Source organism: Lathamus discolor, chromosome 3 (assembly GCF_037157495.1).
Source record: "Lathamus discolor isolate bLatDis1 chromosome 3, bLatDis1.hap1, whole genome shotgun sequence".
NCBI classification, from domain to species: Eukaryota; Metazoa; Chordata; class Aves; order Psittaciformes; family Psittacidae; genus Lathamus; species Lathamus discolor.
In genome coordinates, this window is record NC_088886.1 from 117,001,079 (window position 1) to 117,023,734 (window position 22,656).

General features: G+C 40.0%; 1 protein-coding gene and 1 pseudogene across 1 annotated transcript in view; one reads left to right on the plus strand and one right to left on the minus strand.

The window, feature by feature from the left end:
- The window catches only part of LOC136010049 (von Willebrand factor D and EGF domain-containing protein-like), a 183,118-nt gene that overhangs the window by 156,994 nt on the left and 3,468 nt on the right, over window positions 1–22,656 (plus strand). Inside the window, 2 exon segments of the mRNA XM_065670656.1 lie at window positions 15,221–15,316; window positions 16,465–16,560. Of these exon segments, the coding sequence (XP_065526728.1) occupies window positions 15,221–15,316; window positions 16,465–16,560 (192 nt within the window).
- On the minus strand, window positions 20,747–21,207 carry LOC136011133 (ragulator complex protein LAMTOR2-like; annotated as a pseudogene).

Here is a 22,656-nt window from a genome sequence, read left to right on the forward strand (position 1 = left end):
GCGGGAGCTGGGGGAGGAAGAAAGGGGGAGTGAGCGAGCAGCTGCATGGTTCTGAGTTACCGGCTGGGCTTAACCCATGACAGCATTAAAGATTTTCTTGAGGAAAAATAAAGCAAAAGGCAGAGCTGCTAACTGAAATCCTTAAAAATATTAGAACATTATACTTCTAGATTAATTAAGACAGTTAGTAATGCTTCAGCCTTGCCTTTGTTCTTGCCACTGAAAACTCCTTCATAGAATACTTCTTCACCTTAGCATCGGTATTCTTCTATTCTTCTGGGGAAATAGGTTATTCTGGCACTTTTACAGACTCTATTGCTCAACAATATCTGTTACCCAGGGAGTTTAGGAAATGTATGTGAAAACTTTTTTTTTTTTTTTTTTATTATTTCTTAACCAGTTTGAAATTGGCAAAAGGGGAGCTGTGAAAACAACTATCCTTGGCAGGATGAATCTGTATGTTTCCAGAACACTTTATGTCTCTCACACACAAAGAAAAAAAGCTAGTAAAAAATCCCTTCCAGCAACAAAAGCCCTCTCAATCCCCATACTACAGCTCTCCCCGCCTTCAACAGGGAGAATCACGACGCACAGTTCTGCCTGGCTGCAAAGTACACAATTGAATAGTCTGTTCTGGCAGGAACAAGCTGGAGGGAAGAAAGAAGAAAAAAACCCTTATGTTTGGCATCTTGTTTTTGAGGTTAGAGAACATTAGAAAAGTGCTGTTTTCCAGCTTTAAACATACTACCACATCTCCAGACAGAGCAAAGGAAAAAGAGGTGATCATGATTGCAGCCTAGCAAAGCACTCACCTAAATTCTCTAACTGCTCCCAATACACAGCATCTTTCTTTGCATTTTCAAAATGTTTATGAGATTTTGCAGCCCATCTTGGTATAATCTTTGCAAAAAAGCTTTCTGATATGATGAAAATATTTTTGTTCTGTATAGTCTCAGCCTCCATTCTACTTCAATAACCACTATACAGTCTGTTTTATTTAGCCTAGTGTTATAAAAACTTAAAGGACCTGTGTTTGTGATGAATGAAGAGAAACATGACTAAGTAAAAGCAACTACTGTTTGCCTACTCTTACTGGTCACTGACTCTTACTAGGTAAAAAATGTTGCATAATATTTCTGTTTTCTTGCTAAAAATCAACAGCACATAGGATGTGTTTTATGATCCATAGAAAGAAGTACGTTATTGTCCTGGGTTTACCAGGAGCCGTTTTGCTCCTTCTTAGTAACTGGTGCAAGCTCTGTGTTTTACTTCCAGCCTGGGCAGAGAGCTGATAATACCGATTGTTTTTAATTGTTGCTAAGTAATGTTTATTCTGGCCAAGGACTCTGTGAGTCTCATGCTCTGCTGGGGACGAGGGGAGGCCGGGAGGAAGCAGAGACAGGACACCTGACCCAAACTAGCCAAAGAGGCATTCCATACCACAGCACGTCATGCCCAGGGAGGTAACTGGGAGTTACCCGGAAGGGCACTCTCTCTCTCTTCAGGGGGGTCGAACTCGTTCGGTGGTGGTATTGCATTCTCTTGTTATTTTCTCTTATCAATATTATCATTGGTGGCAGCAGCAGTGGTTTGTGTTATACCTTAGTTACTGGGCTGTTCTTATCTCAACCCGTGGGAGTTGCATTCTCCTGATTCTCCTCCCCATCCCTCCGGGAGTGGGGAGGGTCGGGGGGGTTGGGGGGGCAGTGAGTGGACGAGCTGTGTGGATCGTTTTAAACCACCTCAGTTATTCACAAGCTTTTAATAACAAGCAGTTGCTATTAGAGCTGTATGTCTTAGCATTGTTGCCATATGAAATAGCTGCTCTCTCCCCTGCCAGAGGATGCGGAAGTCTCCACTCCTGTGGATCAAAAGACTGTAGGGCAGATGGCAGACTTAAGTCTCGGCTGACCTTCGCAAACCTTCCCCCACGAACGAAATGGAGAAAACTATTTCTCCCATCAGCTGGAGACTGCTCCCAGCCCAATACCTGTCAGAGTTAAAATGCCAAAGGCATTTCATACCTTTTTTAGGCATGATTTTACATCATTTTTGATCAGGCATTGACCTAATTGGTGGATCAGCTGATCTACATGGCAAACACTTAAAGGCTAGAAATATGTACACGGGCATGCATTCCTAACTCATTTACACACAGACAAATGAAAAAGTGGAAAATAAATTCCTAGCATGAAGAAGTTCCACTACCCAACCCCTTTTTCTTAAATCAAAGGTATAAAAGTACCACCATACCCATCTGACATTCCAGAAAGAGCTAATATATCATGTAGCTCATTCTGTCTCATTTGCAGTGTCGTTAGCAGTATATATATGTCCTTATACATATATCACACTAATTTTGATAATCTTGCAGCTGCTTGAGGTGACACCAGCCCTACGAGCTGTGTGCCTGAGTGGTCAGAAACCCATCTGGGAGATGATCTGTGCAGTGCTTCTGCTAACCTTCCTGCAAGGGGTATGGCAAGAAAGAAAAATAACCAGTAGATTTCTACTTTACAGTGGGTTCTCTTGATTTGAGCATCTTTTCCATTTGCCTTTGAAGACCCCATGAAACCAAGCTGTGCGCTGAGTTTTTAAGTAAGGAAAAGAAATTCATGACAACAGCAGAACTGTTAATATATACAAACTTTACCGTAAGTTTAATACTGTAACAGCTCCCATTTGTAAATCACCAGGACAATGTGCCACATTTTCAGAGGAAATGCCAGAGGTAAACCTGTGGCCCAAATCGTAGCTTGGTGGTGTCTAACCTGTTACTGCCAGATTACCCCACACTGTGAAAAGTACAGCTAGCTCAGCCAAAATTCTTAGCCATTTCTCAGAACGTTACAATTCTGAGAAAAACAGTTCCTTGTGAGGGGTTTTATAATTATTTTAATTATTCTTTGCTCTCTGAATATGAATTTGCAGTGTCCTTAAGTCCTTTAACACTTCCAGTACAGTTTCTAAAACCTCTTGACAGCAAATCAGCTTTACTATGTACTTATTCTGAGTCTCTAATCTTAGAAATTTCAGGTGGATTTATTACCTGCCTAATAAAACCTATCTAGATAGAGTGAGTAAACTTAAGATTAAGAAAGACAAGTCTGAGGAAGGTTCCCAGCCATGTATTACATGCAGAGCACTCACATTCTTGATCCTTAGCTTAGGAAAACATTTGTGGGTCTCAGAAATTTCCCATAAACCATAAAAACTGAGAAGCAGTCCTTTCAGAAACAAGTGATCTGAACAAAAAATATTACCTTTCTTAAGGTGCAGTGAATGCTAGGGATTGACAATCTTCTATTTTCTCTTTGTTTATACACAGCAGGACACATCCCTGATACCTACTCATAATGATGGGAATTGCCTCAGTAAGCCCTTAGATTTCAGCTTTAACATGCTCTAACATGGAGTTAGAGCAAGGGGGAAATTCTCTGCCATGCACAGCCCTGAATACCACAGGGGTGCCAGTTTTCAGGCTCATGATACCGTAACACATTTCTGGATGACTCCTTTGATGGACCTACCCCAAGTCAGGGAAGCCACAAACACTTGGATGCACATGCTGGAGATAATTTGCACATTAGAGTTGCTCCTAATGCATGAACCCAAGTGTCTTGCAACTCAGATGTATCAGTGGTTAAGTGGGACAGACATTTGTCCTTGTGATGAGTCAATAAAGTAACAATAGTAACAGTTGTGGGCATTTGTTTCTCCAGTAATTCATGTTCATAAGTTACATCAGAATAAGGAATTCTTATGTAATTAGTAACAGACACTAAACAAGCTGCATATTTGTCACGATACCAACTTTATGAAGTTTTTTTTAGGTAAGAACAGTGTTTAGAGGTAAGATAAAAGTAAGTCAAATGAGGTTTTTGGTCACATTGTTTCCACTTCTTTTAGACATCTCTTTTTTGTTCTTGAAATCTCACCTGGATGGACAGAGAAGCAAAAGCATCTGTTTCTTTTTGTCAGCTTCAGATTCTCAATTGAAGGAGATAACTGAAATTAAAAGCCATGGCAGCCAATCAAGACAGGTTGTTTCTAAACTGAACCAAATACACTACCGATTTATATTATATATATATAGCAACAGGCCTCAAGACATTCATTCCATCCCTGTACAGTTTGGCATTTTTAATAGTGTAGAACCAAACCAATGCAGGACAGACTGGCAGCACCACATCTTTGCCACTGGGGCTTACTTTTCTTTGCTTCCTTAGAGCACAGAGAAAGGCGTTCAGCCTGAAAGCTTGGGTTTGTTTTGTATATAAGTAAACATCGTCTCTAAAAAAATGTGTAAATCAACAAGGTTTGATTGGCTGCCAAAAGAAATATAAGCCTTTGCCTGATGTATTTACTGATAAATAACTGACTGGTGATTATGCAAACCAGACATCCACACCCAGGACGAGTGGGTGTCAGAGCTGACAGTGAAATGTATGGTTATGCCTCAGCAATTGTACAACCTTGTATCCTCACTTGCTATGCATTGTTTTCAGTATAATCAGTCTTGTTGAGCGGGAAAAGGCAAGTGCTGGTAGTACCTCAAAAAAAAATCTATTTCTGGATCAACTTTGCATCAAACAAACATATTTGGAGTTAATACTAAAGAAAAGATATTTGCATGTGGTTTTAAATTCCCTTTTGAAACTAATGCACAGCTGTAACAATCCTGGGATATCACTCCTGTTCATAAGGCCTTAAAGCACTGTTCGCACAGGTTTCTACTATAGTCTTACAAAAATTATAAACAGGGAAAATAGATTAGGTCTCATTTATATATTACACGTATTTACACTGCTTTACAAATATCTCTTACAAATTGAAAGCTAATAAAAGCTGGCCTTTCTTATGAAGCGTTGGAGCAAAGAGAAGCAGAGAAAAGAAGCGACTCATGGGTCCACTTTGAAACATGTTTATCCCCTCTCTGCAGCTATCTGCTTCTAGTGAGTTTATCTCTGAGCAAAAAGGCAAGCCACAGCTCCCTCTGGAGCTCATCAGTAAGCAAAGGTCACAGAAGAACAGGCTGAACATCCTCCTCCTCTCTTCTCCAGAATACCAAGCACACTTCCAACCTGACCTCCACGCCTCTTCTGGCAGCATACCTTCTTGTCACTCGTTTCATAGCTAGCTAGCAGTTTACTTATGTTTTAAAACAGAGACCACCTTTCTGCATGCACCTATTTTATTGCATCAGGCTGAATCCTGCCGACTCTGTGTCACATAAATCATCGCACTGACATTGGGACTTCGCAGACTGGATCTCAAAGTTAGTAGATAACTATTTCTCCATTTCAGTAATGCCCGCAGGCAGGATTTACAGCCAACAGACACTGCACAATATAACTCACGCTCATTCTTCCAGCTCCACTTGCTCTTCCCTTCCTCTTTCTTTTTCCTTCCCAGTACCATGAGGACTTACTTGCATGAGAGCTATGAACAAACTAATTGGAAATGTGAACACTGGGTTTCAAAGGCAGCTTTTTGCTTAGCAATGTCATACTGTGAAAGTCACTGATTTTCCATATTCCAGCCTTCCCATGTAACGTTTCTGTAGATCACTGCCTTACCAGCTGCATAAGCAGGAAGTTTCACTACTCAACAAATCACACTTCTACCAAGTTGTTATCTTGACTACAGGTGACTGATATATTCTCTGGAATATCTTTACTCAGTAGACAGATTGACTTAGGCTGTCTAAAATAAGCCAAGTTGCAAATCAGAGGTCCAGCGTACCCTCCCACACAACTGAGTAGGGAACAATCCATCTAAATGGATGGAGAAATCATTTGTGATAGACCTGCTTTTCATATGTCAAGGATGTGTTTAAAGTCAACAACTATTTGTCCAAGAATTCTGGATGGCAGATATCCTTAGACAGTGGTTGTTCAGCAGAATAAACAACTGCTCATTTCAGAGAGACCGGTAACTTACTGCAAAAAGCATTAGTTTTGAAACAGAAGTAGAAAGATTGCCAGGCTGAGTAGTTGGTGCACAGTCCTCAGACACAGGAAAAGGAAACAGTGGACCATCCCATGTAACACAACAGGTTCATATTAGATGTCCTCTTCCTTCCTTGGGCAGGAAATACAACAGAAGATGAAGGGGGAAAAAATCAGGGCTACTACTGTCTTTCCCATTCAGCTGAACATGTGATCCATGCATTTTGCCTGGGGGGAACTGGGAGAGCTGACATCCCAGAGAAAGGGAGAGAGATAAACACTAAAACAGTGACCCAAGTTACAGCCTGGTTTGTGGTCTTGTCTCAGAGCAGTGGTCATTTGCTTGCTTTTAGGGAGGATTTGTGACAAAACCTTTAGCTGGCCTTTCTTAAAAGCTACATTTTCTTCATATATATGTAGCTCATGCATTTATTTTAATACAAGTTTTGAGCACATGCAGTTGTCTAAATTTATTTTTCAGGAATAGAACAAGAATACATCTGGGTGAGAACTGAATATATATCCTAAATAAGCCCAAAAGCCTTATTAAATTTTTATTCATTCCCTAAGCAAAACATTCACAGGCTACAGCATGAATTTTACTGTAGTTGAAAATCAATGTTTTGAACCAGTATTTCTTTACATGTATCTTAAAGGCACTAAAGAAATCTGTAAGATCTGATACTATATGTAAACACAAAGTCAAAGAGCAGGGAGTCCTGAATTAACGTATTTCTCTTTGAGGTGGGCTTCTGCGTGAAGGTGAGTGCTTTTTTCAACTAACTGATTTAAGAAACAATATTTTGAGGGGGTGTCTATTTTTAATTAAAATGTTTAAACCACCTCTTAAAGGGTGCACCTCTTAAAAGGGGCATAGCACCTACTACACGAAAGCCCAGAGGATGGACTATTCTTGTGATTAACATTGCCTGCTTATCCACAAAAAGATAATTGTAAAGACAACCCTCTCCAGCATGATTCCAACCTTCTAACACAGATAATAACAGGATCACTAACAGATTAGTGCAGTGCCAGTGCAGACAATAGCCCTCTTCCGAACACCCTGACTGGGCTCCCACACTGGCTGGGTTGTCAGCCAGACCACAGTGGCCTATGGCTGGTCTCCTTGGTTTGAGACTAAGTGTGCCTCCCATACCACTGCAGTTCTCTTTGGTTACTCTTCCTGAATCTCCCTTTTCTTTTGTATAGATGAAAAGAAACCAAATTGCATCAAGCAAAGGCAACGTCATAGCCTACACAGTGCAATGAAAATGTGCCTAAATGGCAGGTCACACTAGAAGCACAGAAACTGCAAAATCAATCAACAGAGAAAAACATGAGAATGCTCTTTCACTTCTTATTCAGGCATGACAAGAAAGCAGCTCAACAGAACAATTTATACACATGCTGCAATGGTTCACTGACCTAATAAAATACAAAGCATTCTTCAATGAAGAGAAAATGTTACCAAACACAGGACCCTAACAAGACAGGAATATAAGCTGTGCTGGGAGTATACTTTGCAATTCCCCACATTAATTATATGCTAGCAGTTGCAAAGATGAGAATAAAGTACAGCTATAGTCCCTTTCAAATTAACAGTTGTAATCAGAGCAAAACCAATCAGTAAAGAAGAAAAAGGTTTTGCTAATGATATCTTGATATTATTGTCAGATAAAATCTGACAATTCCTGGAATATATATATATATATATGTAAGTATACACACACACATGCTTATTTTGTTTATAGTGGCTTTCATTCTGAAAGATGCTGAAATATTCTGCAGCTACCCAAACTTCATACTATTGCATCTCTTAAAAAGAGTTTCACCTGACAAGACATAATAGGCAAAATGAACATCAGGAGACCTATAGGCAGAAACATTTCAGCCCAAGGAGAGTGAAGAGTCCGCTGTCTGCACTGGAGTGACAATCCTCACTGGCTTCCACAGCTTTCTGAAGCTGAAGAGTCTTGCATGCCACACACTACCAGGCAATCTTTTTGAGGTACAGTTGGAGAGATCAAGGTCCTCTTTAACTGGTAGAAAATGTTATCATCTGATGAGAGTGACATGACAGCAAACAGGAATGCAGTACATTACACATCGACACTCAAGAGTTTAGTCTAGCATCTCAGTATTTTTGCCATACAGTATTAGTTTTCCCATTTTTCCTGAACTAATACCTGAATTAGATTTATTTCCTGCTTTAATATCTCTAAAAGGCCCCATAGGTATATGACAGTACACATCAGAATGAAGACTAGACAGAATTAGGCAAAGCACTGACATTGCACTGCTGTCTACACGGTGTACAATTTTTCAGACCATTTTTTCTTCTGAAATGTGTGCTAGGTCATGCAAACTAACCCATATTGCTAGAGCCATGTGGTAAAGGGAATATATTATACATGCAAACTGTCACCACACCCATCACAATTACATTTACAGCTCCCTCTGTGTCTTGTAGTAATTGGTTCTCCTGCAACGCACCCCCAGAGATTTCTACCAGATTATTTTTACTATTCAGAAAGCTAATTTATTAAAGAAGCGCTTTGCATCTCTGACAGAGACATGTGAAGTGAGAAATAGGGATGAGAAAGCCTCAAAATGATTGGTAGCTTGTTATTGATAAGGATCCAAATTTTAGAATAACCTTGCACAAAAATTGCGAACAGTTTTATTACATGTATTACAAGCACTCCTCAAAATTTAATCTGTGGCTCTAATTACTGACATTCAGTGGATCACACGTCGATGTTACTCTTACAGAGCTTGGCGAGAAACTTATTTCTTTATTTACAAATCCAAATCAACACAGATGAGGAATTATAGAGAAAATCAAGCTCTGGAAAAATATACATGCATAAAATGCAACACGGGCAGAACTATTTCCTTCCTGCCCTTGGAAGCAGAAAAAAGGGGACTAGAAATTGCTGGTGTCCCGAATCCATAACATGTTTTTCAGAGCTGTGTGCATTTGGGACCTTCACAGCAGCAGATATATTGGTACATCCATCTCGCTAATGATCTGTTGAGCATCATTTATACCCTCTAAAGGGAAGAATGACATTTTTTATGTCGACTAGTTTCTTCTAGTGTCAGGGCAGCAGAATCCAAACAATGGTGACCTTTGTTAGAAACACCCCTTTTGGCCAGAACACACCCACTTTGTGATTTTTTTTCTAAGAATTAAAGATCATTCAGCAAGACGAAATCTTTATTTGGAGCCTAGAAGCATCCAACCAATTGTTTCTTTACTGCAGTCAGGATAATGTTTCATTCGAGCAGTGCTGCCGGGATGCATAATGCATCCAGAGAGATGGGGAACCTTCTTTCCAGTCAATCAATTGAACCGTGCTATTTTGTGAAACTGCTGATCTGACCTTCCAGTTCTTGTCCTATGAAAAAGATTAGCAACATCCCTACATTTTAAGGCTGTGGTCTCATGATTGTGTCATTCCTGGCACAGAGCTACCCAGTTTTTGTGTTTTATCAATAGGTGATATATATGACCTATAAACATTCAAAAACAACTAGAAGGGCCAGTTTTAACACAAAACCACTGCTTTCACATCTGTTGGTTTCATTTTTGTTCTCAGCTTGAGTTCTGTCATATGTATTTTCTTGACAAGACCCGTCGGTGTTATTTTTAAATCTGTCCCATGCTCTGTGTCCTTACGGTGTCATATCTCCCCAGCTACAGCTTTTTGGTTTTGAGAATGTCATAGCAAATCAACTTAACCACTAAGCAGAAAGGAGAAAACGAACAGTAAAACAACATGAGTACATAAAAAAGCCCAAACTGCAACTGACCAAGTTCCGGCTCCTCTAAAGACCAATAGCGAGAGCAAGTTGAAATATGCACTAGACCCAGAAAGAAGTCAGTCCAAAACCAACAGCAGCCAAAAATAAAAGCAGTGCCTGTGAATCCCATATAACTGACAGCACAGGGATGTTGACTTAAAGGATACATTGAAGCATATATCTACAGTAGGTGTTCTTCTGGCTACATTCCTGTGTTCTTTGTCAGTAAGCTATTGCCTTTTGCGCTACCTTAGCTGGCCCACACAGATGTTACTGCTTGAGGCTATTTTCTCTCTTCTATCCAAAGGCAGAAGGCATCCAGAAGTAAGTCAATTTTCTCAAGCTTCTACAGAACAGATTAAAAAAAAAAAATAGTCTTGAAAACTGCATCTTCTAATCAGTAGTGCAGCGTGATGCTCTGTCTCCTCATCAGCAGCATGGCTCAGGGTACGTGATGACGGGTAATTTTTGATTCAGAAAGAGGCAGGCCTGTGTAGTCTGGTGAGGAAAGGACATGAATGTTCAGCTGCAGCAAGGCGTATTGCTGAAACACTGCAAAGGATCCCTTTCTGACAGGATTTTAGGACCCAGATTTAATATTCTGTCTGTTTTGAATTTATGAGGGTGGTGATGTAGACTGCCTTATTTCAAGAAAATTGCAAGTTTTTCACTACTTATTATTATCTACTTCAAGTGAGAAAAGGTGTAATGGGGTACTTGCATCAAAAAGTGACTTAGGTTCAACTTGAAAAGTTTTTGTTTGCTAATTCACAGAAGCAGTGGGAGTCTGAAAGAACTGTCTGCTTCTTTTATCACTGTAAACTGATCAGCAGACACTGCTGGCTAACACTGTTGCTGTTTTAGAACAAGAGATTACTCTCAGTTCCTCAGTTTGTGCAGTACAGCAAAGCGTGCCCAGTGCCTAACTTTGTTCACTTTTAGCTTTGCATAGCAGGGATATTTTTCTTAATACTGTGTATTTTTTAGGGGAACTGTTACTGTAAATCGATGGTAAAGGCAGGCAAAGGAAGACATGGGACCTGTAGGTGTCCATCTCTGGACATGGTCCTCCTACACCAGGAGGGCCTACTTGGATTTACATACCACATTTAAGTTGTTGACTGAGTGTTGGTTTGGGGCCTTTTTTTTTTTTTTTTTTCTTAGAATTTTGGTAATCTCTGGAAATATTTATTTTGCAGGAAAAGTCTTCCTTTTGTCTGACAAAGCAAGAATTCTGACTACCTTAAAGATGTTAAGGCTGTACAGTTCAACTATAGAGCTCCATGGAGCTTGACAAAAAGAGCTGCAAAAAGCACTTCACTGGGCGAAGTCAGCCTAGAGAAGACAAGCTATGAAAAGGGTCACAGGAAATTCTAAGTGATTGTAAGGTCAAAATGCATTAATGCCATCAAAGAGAAATAGCTGCTACATAAAATAGAAAACTTAGCAGCTTGTGAATGCCTTTCAGTGCACAAAAGAATTGTGTACATTTTGTATGATATTCCATGCAACACCTGTGTTTTATCTTAACACCTGCAGCTACTTGCTACCTTATCAAAATCACTCCTCACCTGCAATACAACACATAATCATGCTTTTTCTTTAACCTGCATTATCACCTTCAACATAGGCTCACCTTATCTAACTTACCAGTTTTGGAAAGCGTAAGATCATGGAAGTCCTTTCCAGTTTTAAGAGGCGGCCTTACAGAATTGTGACACGTTACAGAATTGAGTAACTCTATTGCATATGAAATTCTTCAGTTCTTACTGACAAGCATAGAAATGTCACCACTGACAGCAAGGGGAATGGGATTAAGTCATTAGTGATACTGACTGCTAGAAAGCTTGCATCCAAGATGTGTTGATAGTACAGGACTCTCTCCATGCCCAGTGGTACACCCTACCAAATTACAACAAAGAGATGACACAAATGTGTTTATATCCCTGTCATTAGGTCTAGTCCCCAAGACAGGTGGAAAACCCATCAGACCACTGCTTTGGGTCAAAATGCCAGGCCTATTTTAAGAGGAGGGGGGAAAAAGAAATGTGAGTCTTTTCAAAGTCATGCCAGTGCCTGGGAGGATTACAATAATTCAATTTGCTCTCCTAGTGTCGGGTAATTTATTTAGTTTTCCTGTGAGAGGCAGTAACATTTTTGTTTGCTATTTTGAAATTGGAGCTCCTCCACAGAGGCCAAGGAGTGGGACTAGAAAGGATCCAAACTAGTTATCATTAACAAACATTGAAGTGTGTCTGATGGGTATTGAGATGGAATTGTATTTAAGAAAGTTAAAGAGAGGGAGAAGAAGATGGAGACATCAGAGAGAAAAAGCGGGAAGATAACACTGCATTCGGTTACATAAAGGTGCTCTTGAATTCCCTAGCAGGAAGAGAAAGTATCTGCCCTGGAGGGCAGGCAGGCAGAAGTGCCCCCTCCAGTTCAGAACAGGTTTGATACTTCCCTTTGTTCATTCTGAATTGAACTCCTTTGGATTTATCACCAAAATGAGAAATGCCATGACCAATAAACAATGTAAAGGAAGTTCATGCTGTATTTTCAGTTACTTTTTTATAGGCGGCTGAACAAAGAGAGAAATAGATCCCAAATTGAAAGTCAGTTTGAACTGATATGTTTTACTCAAAACAAGACCGGACTTCACCTACTGCTTAAAGTTTTGCTGAACTACAATACAAATTGAGCTGGTAAAAGTTCAGTTATACACAAATGGAAAATGAAAAGTTAATGAAAAAGCAGACTAGTTTGACTCCCTGTAATTGAAGGAAGAGTTAGTTGTTCTACAGTTTAAAATATCTACCGGTACAAAACAACAAGGAATATCTTAAAATGTAATTGTTTGTGCAAGGTTTAAAATTCACAGAAAATGTAATGGTTAAAAAAAAATACAAAAAGGAGAAACCCCCATTTGAACAAGTGCTGCTGTGCTTCTAGTTACTTTTTCTTGGCTTTATGTTTTAAGGAGCAGAGGGAAGGCATTGTCCAAGTTTCATATGATCTTAAAATCAAATCCTAGATTTTCAACTGATTTGGGGACAGAAGGTTAGCACTGGGGTCATTTGAAATCTATAAACAAATTCTGTTTTGGGGTCATTTTTTCTAAATTCTGAATATCTGAGATTAAAACAGGGAATCAAATACAACACAAGATTGTAGGTCAGAAGTCCGTTATTGGAGACATGAGATCAAAAGGGAGAGAAAAAGGAAGAGGGAAAATAAAAGATTAAATTATTTCAGTTATACTGTGATACTTTGAACTCATCTAGGTTTTAACTAGTGGTTGCAGCACTTTTTGATAATTCAGCAAGAACTGTATATCCCTTTTAGCCTTAGTAAGCAGAGGCCAAGATCACAGCATGGACCAGGAGAGGTGGAAAATGAAGGAAAAAGAGGATGACAGTTTCAGGGCTTGGATCCAAGCAGCCTTTATAACTGGGGATAAGTCTGACCTGCCTGAGGTCAGGTCACTATGCTGAGGGATCCAGGAGGCTTGGCACAGAACAAAATGCAAGCGTAGCAGCCAACCAAGAGCAGCAACAGTGCTAAAAAAGCTGCCTGTGCAGCATCTACATTGAAGGAGTAACCCAAGACACAAAGCTCCACAAAAGCAGTATTTCAGTACATCAGAGGAATAATTTGGGAATCTATATCAACCTATGTAAAAATGCCTGATCATACTTAAGAGAGAAACAGGCTATTCTCCCATCAAACACAGCTGCTGTATTTTTGCATGCTATTTTTTAATCATTCCTGTTTTGAGACTCTCTGCATAATTCTACCTTCTACAGTGAAGGTCTGGGAGGAGGGGGGGCTGTGGTAGTTTCAGTGTTGTACGTAGTGATGACTTGAAAACCCGAGTTCCTGTAGCATTAGTTCTGCTCTTAACTGCTGATGTTAACTGTTAAAAGACATCACAACCTTCACGCTCATAAATGCACTGTGATGCTACATTTTAGTTGTCAGCCCCCTTGGTGCCTGCAGAAGCAAGCAGCCTGCTCCATGCTGAGGAAGAGCTGGGTGTTCTGCAGCCACCCAGCTCCGCAAGCAAGTAGGACTCATGCCAATTACTGGTATTGGTAATGAGTCACTTGAAAATCCCATTGTGCCTATAAAGCTTTAAACATGGAGGAAGCCATTCAACACAAATGTGTTCTCAAACGAGCACTGTCAGATGCCTGCTGACATGGCTCTTGTACGCCAGTCCAACCACTTGCTATGTAATGTGGCTTTATTGTCTTCCACCCACATTATCAAATGTTTTCCTTGTTATCAAATGCTTTTTTCCATGTAAAAGGCAAATAATTTCCATTCCCATCATACCAGCACTGCCATGTTTCTAAACTACACTGTTTCTGGTGGGTCCTCCTACACTTATCGTAACAGGCAGGGAGAAACAGGAGATGAAGAATTTGTGTATCATCTCTCTGCGGCATCTACCTCTATCAAATTAGGTTGGGATTGCAGATGTTTGACTTGCCATAACAGTGGGAATTTACTGTTGGTTGTTGTAAAGCAACAATATTGATAAATACAGGCCTTAATCTGAGACACAAAAATTAGCAATTAGATTTCTAGTGAAATCTAACCCACTCCCAACCCCCTCAAAAAAAACCACATTTAGTTTCCTGTGGTCAAAAGAAGAACGTGGCTTTCATATCTTATTTGTATGAATAAATAAAGAGGTAAGTACTTTAACAAATAATGGTGCAAAAAGTTGATGGAGGAATAGATCTATTCAGTCCTAATGCTTGCTTGAATACAAAAACATTCCCAAAATTGTGTGAAACCAATCTATCCTCTTCAAGTCTTTTCTTATCCAAATGAATATCTGAGAACACATTTCCAGTCAGGAAGCAAATATTTTAACAAGTATTCGATCTGTCCACAGCTACCATGGAAAATTTTTTACTTGTTTTTCTTAGAATCATTGTAATTAATGATAATCTGATTTTTTTCTTGTGAGGCACCTCTTACTGGAGCTTCCCCGAAGAGCTTCCACACAAAGTGCAGCATTTTCCAGAAGGATTTATGGGTGCTAACAAGCCTCTCTGCCTCAAACTCTTGAATCCAAATTAGTTTTCCATGTTTTAATTACAAGCAATTCAACCTTCTGAAGGGAAGCAAGTAAGCTTGGATATAAGCAAGTAGATTGGATATAAGGAGGAAATTCTTTCCTGTTAGGGTGGTGAGACACTGGAATCGGTTGCCCAGGGAGGTTGTGAGTGCTCCATCCCTGGCGGTGTTCCAGCCCAGGTTGGATGAAGCCTTGTGTGGGATGGTTTAGTGAGAGATGTCCCTGCCCATGGCAGGGGGGTTGGAACTAGATGACCTTGAGGTCCTTTCCAATACTAACTATTCTATGATTCTGTGATTCTATGAAGTGTCTAGTAAAGTCTTCCCTCATTTCCCAGTTACCATGTTCTCCCTTTGGTATGTATCTGCAGGTGTCTGTGATCCCATGTGCATGAATGGGGGGAAATGTGTACGCCCAAACGTCTGCGACTGCCCATCTGGTTGGAGGGGAAAGCACTGTAATAAACGTACGCACCTCTACTGCCCACAAAACAGATTATTATTACTTAGGCCAGTCAACATAAATTGTAATCTTCTTTTAATATTAAAAAACAATGTAGTAAATAGAATCTGTTTTGCTACTTCAGCAGTTTGAAGAAAAAACATTTTTAAGTACAGGTAATATAAAATGCCATAAACATTTGATGTTTGCAAAGCTAAAAAAAAAAAGCTGTGTAGGGGAAGCCTGGTTCTGCTTCATGCAGCTGTCTGTTATACATCTTGTTACAGAAATTCATTTTTACAGTATTAAACTTGAAGCATTGATTTTATGTTTGCTTCACATATTTTGTTATATTTTACTGAGAACTGCCATGTATTTCAAAATACAGAACTATTTAAAGCCTGCTATAAAGCTTTCCAAACTGATATACTCTCAAGGTCACCAGATACATTTTGGTGCATAATTTGGAGAATTATGTGTTCTTACTCTGTAACTCTACCAGATCTGACTACAGTTACATAAAAATGTAATTAAAAAAACTCTCTTGCCCTAAAATACTTCCAAGGAATATTTTTCCTTACATGGCTATTTATTACCATGATGTTGACAGATAAACTGAATAAATTTATAATCAAGATGACATACTGTATGTAAACCAGATTAAAATATTGGCTTTTTACCCTTTGGGTCTTGATCATAAATATTATTTCAGAACCAGCGTTTTGAAATTTAAATATTAATAATTTCTTCAAAAATGCTGAAGGAAAGAGATGTCTCTCACACATACACACCAAAACATGCATTTGCTCCTTCAGCATAGCTGAAGAAATAATATATGCATTAAACATATCAAACTTTACTATGAGAATCTATTTATTTATGACATGGATCACACAGTTTGCATATAACACATACGAATATATTATATGGGAAGTATTCTTAGTTGATGGTGAGCTGAGCATTAGAAATAGCAAAACTCCCAGTAGGCAGTCATCAAAGATAAATTTCAAATATCAAAGAATCCTGAACAGTGATTATCCGATGGAGAGAAAGCATACACTTCTAAGGAAGTTAGCCATGCGGAATAAAACCTAGCAGGTCACCTTTAAGTCAGAATCTTGAACATCCAGATATCTCATGTACATCTCTCTTGTTTCATGTCAATCTGTTTAGCTGTTTGCCTGCAGAAGTGTCTGAACGGTGGAGAATGTATAGGTCCAAACATCTGTGAGTGTTCTGGAGGATGGGTAGGAATGCTGTGCCAAACTCGTTAAGTGGTGTATCAATTACTACAGTTTTGTAACCATACATGTTGCATTATAGATCTTTATGCAGTAAATTTTCTACTATGTATATATTGTGTTAGGTTTGTGGTTGGACTCAACGATCATAGAATTATAGAATGGTCTGGGTTGGAAGGGACCCTAGGGCTCATTCAGTTCCAACCCCCTGCCATGGGGAGAGACACCTTCCACTTCACCATGTTGCTCAAAGTCCCATCCAACCTGGCCTTGAACACTGCCAGAGATGGGGCATCCTCAGCTTCTCTGGGCAACATCCTTTCAAAGAAGTAATTTGGTTATGTGAATTTTGGTTTTCACTTATACAAGCATGAAAATAAGTTAGATCTTCATGGTCTTTTCCAACCTAAATGATTCTATGATCCTATTACGTGAAAGTCCACCATAACGATTAGCACCCAAATTCTGCCTACTATTTGTCAGAACTGTCTTATGCTGCCAGTAAAACTATTACTTTCAAAGACATTTCTGTATTCAACATCAGTATGAGACAGAGACCTGACTCATCTTTTCCTTATGTGGATGCTGAGCTCAACCTGTCAGACAAAATTAGTAGTCTTTAAATAAAATAATTTTAAATATAAGGTAAAAAAGAGGGGTTGAGGACAGAAGGAAATGGAGTAGCCCTTTCTGTGTCATTAAACACAGAAAGAACTTCTATGTATCTTATAACCTAGGAGCCTGATGCTGTAATCACTACCTGCTTAGACTGACCACCAAGATGTCTGGAAGTATTCGCATGCAGAGGGGATGGAAGACCTGGAAGAGGAAGAGACCCGTTGCTGCCTGTTACATATAGGGTCGCTTCAGTTTGTGTATGTTATTAGCTTTACCGTAAAAGGGCATGAGGAAAATATCAAGGCATTATCTCCTTTAAAGGGCAATCTTTCTTTCCCCTCACACTCGCAGAGCATAATTACTTATGAAGATCTTTTGTCAGTTAAATCCCACTGGCTGTGTAATTGTTTCTTTGAGCCAGCTGTCTTCTAGTTCAAACATGGCAACGTTTAAAGTTATTTATTAGTTGATGACATATTTCTGACTCAGTTTATTAAATAAATAAACAAATAGTGCCTGTTCCTGTAAAAGGCAAGGGTTACTATCATTAACAATTTCTGCTATCCTATGCAGGCACATAAGCCTAGGCAATTTTATATATATCTAACATTTGAAACTTTGCTTCAAATCTGTTCACTTACTCCATTGTTGCTATTTCTTCCCATCTTTTCTCTGTAATGGGAAGTTAAATCAGCTTTTTGTACAAAAAGCACCGGCTGAAATTCCTAGGTCCCACAGCAAACCCAGATAATCACCAACTGGTTGGAATTACTGGCTTTTTTAAATAGAAAGAGAGAGGACTATTGTCACAGAGCAGATGGCGAGGTCTTATGATGTTGCTCCAGGGTATTCCAGAGGCAGGGAGGGAGCAGGGGAACAAGAAACATCTTCATTCTCACAGATGTCAGGTATAAAGTTTTGCATGGAAGTGTAATCCCTGAAAGCAAGCCTGGTTTTGTGTTTTGATGGGAGGTTATTCACCAAAATCCAGAACTTAGTGGAAAAAAAAAAGTTTGTCTGTCTAAACACAAAGAGCCTTCTGAGTGTCTCCCTTGCTTGAAGAAGTGCTTACCTTCGCCTCAGCTCTGCCCCTGAGGAGCAGGCTGCTAGCAGCACAAAGGGGACTATAAGCAACCTCTTGTTACATCTTTTTGTTGCTTTCATATTACTTTGTCCTCTTTCCCATCTCCCAGCAGCACACAAACAGTGTGCCATATCCGTACACTCTGCCAGAACAAGTGTGTTTCTGGCAAGCAGACATTTGTTTCGTGATAAATTTCTGTGCAAAACTTATCAAATTTAAGCTCCTGAGCTTTTCCTGTGCTCAACACCCCCTTCTTGCTTGGATGTGTATGCCCAAATTCTGTGCATCGCTGTTGTATCAACAAGGCTGAATATCCTTGATTTGCACCACTTCAGCTGTTAAACTCTACAATGGTGAAACAATCACATTATAAGAAACATACTATTCATTATCTACAAATATTGATATTCTATATTAATTTATCCTATTACATATTATATTAAAAAATTACATATTTACTATATATGAATGTGTTTATTTATATTTTTTATTAATTTTTATCTATTTTGCAATATTAATCTAAACTTTTTTGATTTCATAATGCACAAATTCCATCTCACTCCACAATGAACAATCCAGATGATAACTTTTCTCAGCAATCACTGTGCCTTCTCCACTGTCCAGAGGCAATTGTTCCTCTGGGGCTTTTTCAAGGGTAGGAGGAGGTTTGATAACCCAGTTTCATTCTTTGTTTTCAGCCTGTGAATTCATGCAGCTGCCTTTATTGGTATGGCAGCAATGGAAATGCAGATACAGGTTTTATCTACCTGTTCCACCTAATTTTTTCCTCATTAACTTCCTAACACACATCCTGCAGGTGACTAAAGCAAAGGATCTAAGAAATGTCCACTACCATTTTCTGGCTATTTTTCAGATGCAAAAAATTGTTTCAGTCCTCCATACTAAGCCAGAGTAGTCCTCCAGCTAGCCAGAGTAGTCGATTAAGCCAATAAAAGAGGAAATGGACAAATACTGAAAATTTATCTTGGATATCTACTTTTGATTTATCTTTAATAAGAAGCCACAGATCACCTTCATCAGTGCAGTTGCTAACTCACAAAGGCCTAAGCTTACACGGACAGTTCAAGATGTTTGGAGGCAGAAGACGTAGCTGCAACAATAAAATCTTTTCTAGATCTTCTCTCTTTGGTCTTCTATAAAACCAGAAAAAGCAGAGCAAGACATTCTCTACTTTTAGGTCCCAAACAATTAATTTAAATACTTAAAAGTGCAAATAGCAATGCCTCAGATTTTTCTGCCAACTTTCACCAGGAAAAAAGGGCATCAATCTCTGTTACAAGTGATAGTTCAAAATGCTTCAATCTTTCAGCAGACACCATCACTGACAGTAACTTAAAACAGATTTTCAGTTCTGCTGCAATGAAGATTGGCAATGTCTAAGATTGAATAATTTTAAAATGTCATAGAATCATAGAACAGTTAGGGTTGGAAAGGACATTAAGATCATAAAGTTCCAACCCCCCTGTCAAGGGCAGGGACACCTCACACTAAACCATGACACCCAAGGCTCTGTCCAACATGGCCTTGAACACTGCCAGGGATGGAGCACTCACAACCTCCCTGGGCAACCCATTCCAGTGCCTCACTACCATTACAGTAAAGAACTTCTTCCTTATATCCAATCTAAACTTCCCCTATTTAAGTTTGAACCCATTACCCCTTGTCCTGTCACTACAGTCCTTAATGAAGAGTCCCTCCCCAGCATCCTTATTATAGGCCCCCTTCAGGTACTGGAAGGCTGCTATGAGGTCCCCACGCAGCCTTCTCTTCTCCAGGCTGAACAGCCCCAACTTCCTCAGCCTGTCTTCATACAGGAGGTGCTCCAGCCCCTGATCATCCTCGTGGCCCTCCTCTGGACTTGTTCCGACAGTTCCATGTCCTTTTTATGTTGAGGACACCAGAACTGCACACAATACTCCAGGTGAGGTCTCACAAGAGCAGAGTAGAGGGACAGGATCACGTCCTTTGACCTGCTGGTCACGTTCCTTTTGATGCAGCCCAGGATACGGTTGGCTTTCTGGGCTGTGAGCGAACACTGAAGCCGGCTCATGTTAATTTTCTCGTCAACCAACACCCCCAAGTCCTTCTCTGCAGGGCCACTCTGAATCTCTTCTCTGCCCAGTCTGTAGCTGTGCCTGGGATTGCTCCAACCCAGGTGTAGGACCTTGCACTTGTCGTGGTTGAACTTCATAAGCCTGGCATCAGCCCACCTCACAAGCATGTCAAGGCCCCTCTGGATGGCATTCCTTCCCTCCAGCTTATCAACCGAACCACACAGCTTGGTGTCATCGGCAAACTTGCTGAGGGTGCACTCAATCCCACTGTCCACATCAGCGATGAAGATGTTAAACAAGACCAGTCCCAACACCGATCCCTGAGGGACACCACTCGTTACTGGTCTCCAGCTGGACATTGACCCATTAAAAAAAAATTTTAAAAATAGCATCAAAGACACTTTTATTCCTCCTGTTGATATTTTGCTCCCCACACCTTATTTGTAAAGGTACCCCAAGTTCTGGGGTCGCTGATGGTGTTGAAGGCACCAGCCTTCATGTGTTGGCACCTCCAAGCTCTGCTTCTGTGGCCAGGATGTGGCCACTTGCTTGAGTCTCTCCTCCAGGTACTGGACCAGCGCCTGTGTCTTGACCTTCAGCATCCCAAATCCAACTGTCTCCTTCGTATACATGCAGAGCAGCAGGTTTGCCACCCGTGTGATGGCCACTCACCCCTCCATGCAGTCCATGAGGATGAACCTGAATTGAATGTCTGGTGCCCATTCTTGTCATAGGCCATCCAGATGTTGCTGACGATGGCCACGGTGACCTTGGCATCAGTGTCCCCATAGCCCAGGCAGGCAAGCAGGGACCCCTCGTTGTTCAGGAGCAGTGTGCTCTGGACACCACTGGTGTTGGCCTGGCTCACCACCTGTGTCAGGGCCTTGAGGCGCAGCATGGCTGCAACTCCAGGAAAAAAGGGCATCAATCTCTCAGACTGATCAATCATCAATGTCTCAGACAGTAAGATCAGACTGCGTTGTCAGAAGAAGTCACCACATGTTAAGGAGCTTGTATCTAGTTTGGAACAGGTCTATGCTTTTGAGATGCAATCATTCCATTTTAGATATCCAGTCTAAAGCACCATGCCTGTGGCTTCCCCTTGTCTCCTGAAGTGATAACTCACATTGCTCTTTTTGTTGAGCTAGGAAGGAAACATTAGACCAAAGGAGTGAAGACCTGACAGTACAGTCTGATTATCCTGACAGATATAGCCAAAACATAACCCAGTAAAGTCAGAAGGCTTCTAGCCAGGCATATAAGTCTGTTGTTTAAGGCCCTGAATGCAAGATCAAGGTATAATTCTAATAATTAATTATTAAGTATAAAAAGGTTATAGTTGTGAGAGATCTTCATCATTAAAATTCATGCTGCTATCTTCTGTTCTAATATTTTTGAATCCATACTGGCTCCCCATTGCCCTTCAGAATATCTTCTCTTTATTTGCATGTTATAAATGTCAAACTTAAAGCCTTATAATTTCCTCAACATTCTTCCTCGCTCTCTTTCTCTGCCTTGAACAACATCTCAGACATGCTTTCTTCTAGGTTTCCTATGTAACCCTTTCAAACCTTAAAAAAAGAAAAATGTTAACAAAGAATGTAGTTTGCATGCAAATTACAGCTCTGTTCTTTTAATACCCAGGGATAAATCTCTTTCTGTAACGGGCATTTATTGATTATAATTTTAACATAAGCTTAGCTTATTAAATTACTTTCTTTGCTGAATCTGTACAGGATGAAGCATACATAGCTTCTATCATTTTTAGTATTTAGAGGCTTAGCATCCCTTGTAAATACATTTATGAAATATTCATTTGAACTACAGCTATGTTATTACCCTCTGTGATTTCAATTCCAATTTTCTTCCAAAATGTTTTAAACTTTTGTCTTAACTGAGCTCTTGTTTTTCTGAGCGACAAAGCAAGAAGCAATGGATGGAGATGGAAAGACAGGCAGGTAGCAAAGGATAAAGAAGGAGGAAATATTTCCCCTTTTTTTCCTTAGTTTGCATCACCTGATAATCAGACAGAAAAAAGCCGTATCCAATGCCTGTTCTTCTGGCCATGCATACCAGATTTTCCCCAGCTGCTATAGGGGTCTCCAGAAGAATCCATCTGTCTTTGTCTTTCCTGTCCTTATTTATCCGCTACCAAGATGAAAGGAGAATTAGCTTCCACTTTTCCCCAGCCCAAGTTCATATCAAATGAGTAATATTAATGTCATACACAGTCCTCTGAAACAGCAGTATCATGGACAGTTCTCTCTCTTCTAGCTCACTAAACAATGGAACAAAACTGATGTGGGCACAAGGAGCCCCTTCTGCTGACTATGCACAATTTCTGTTC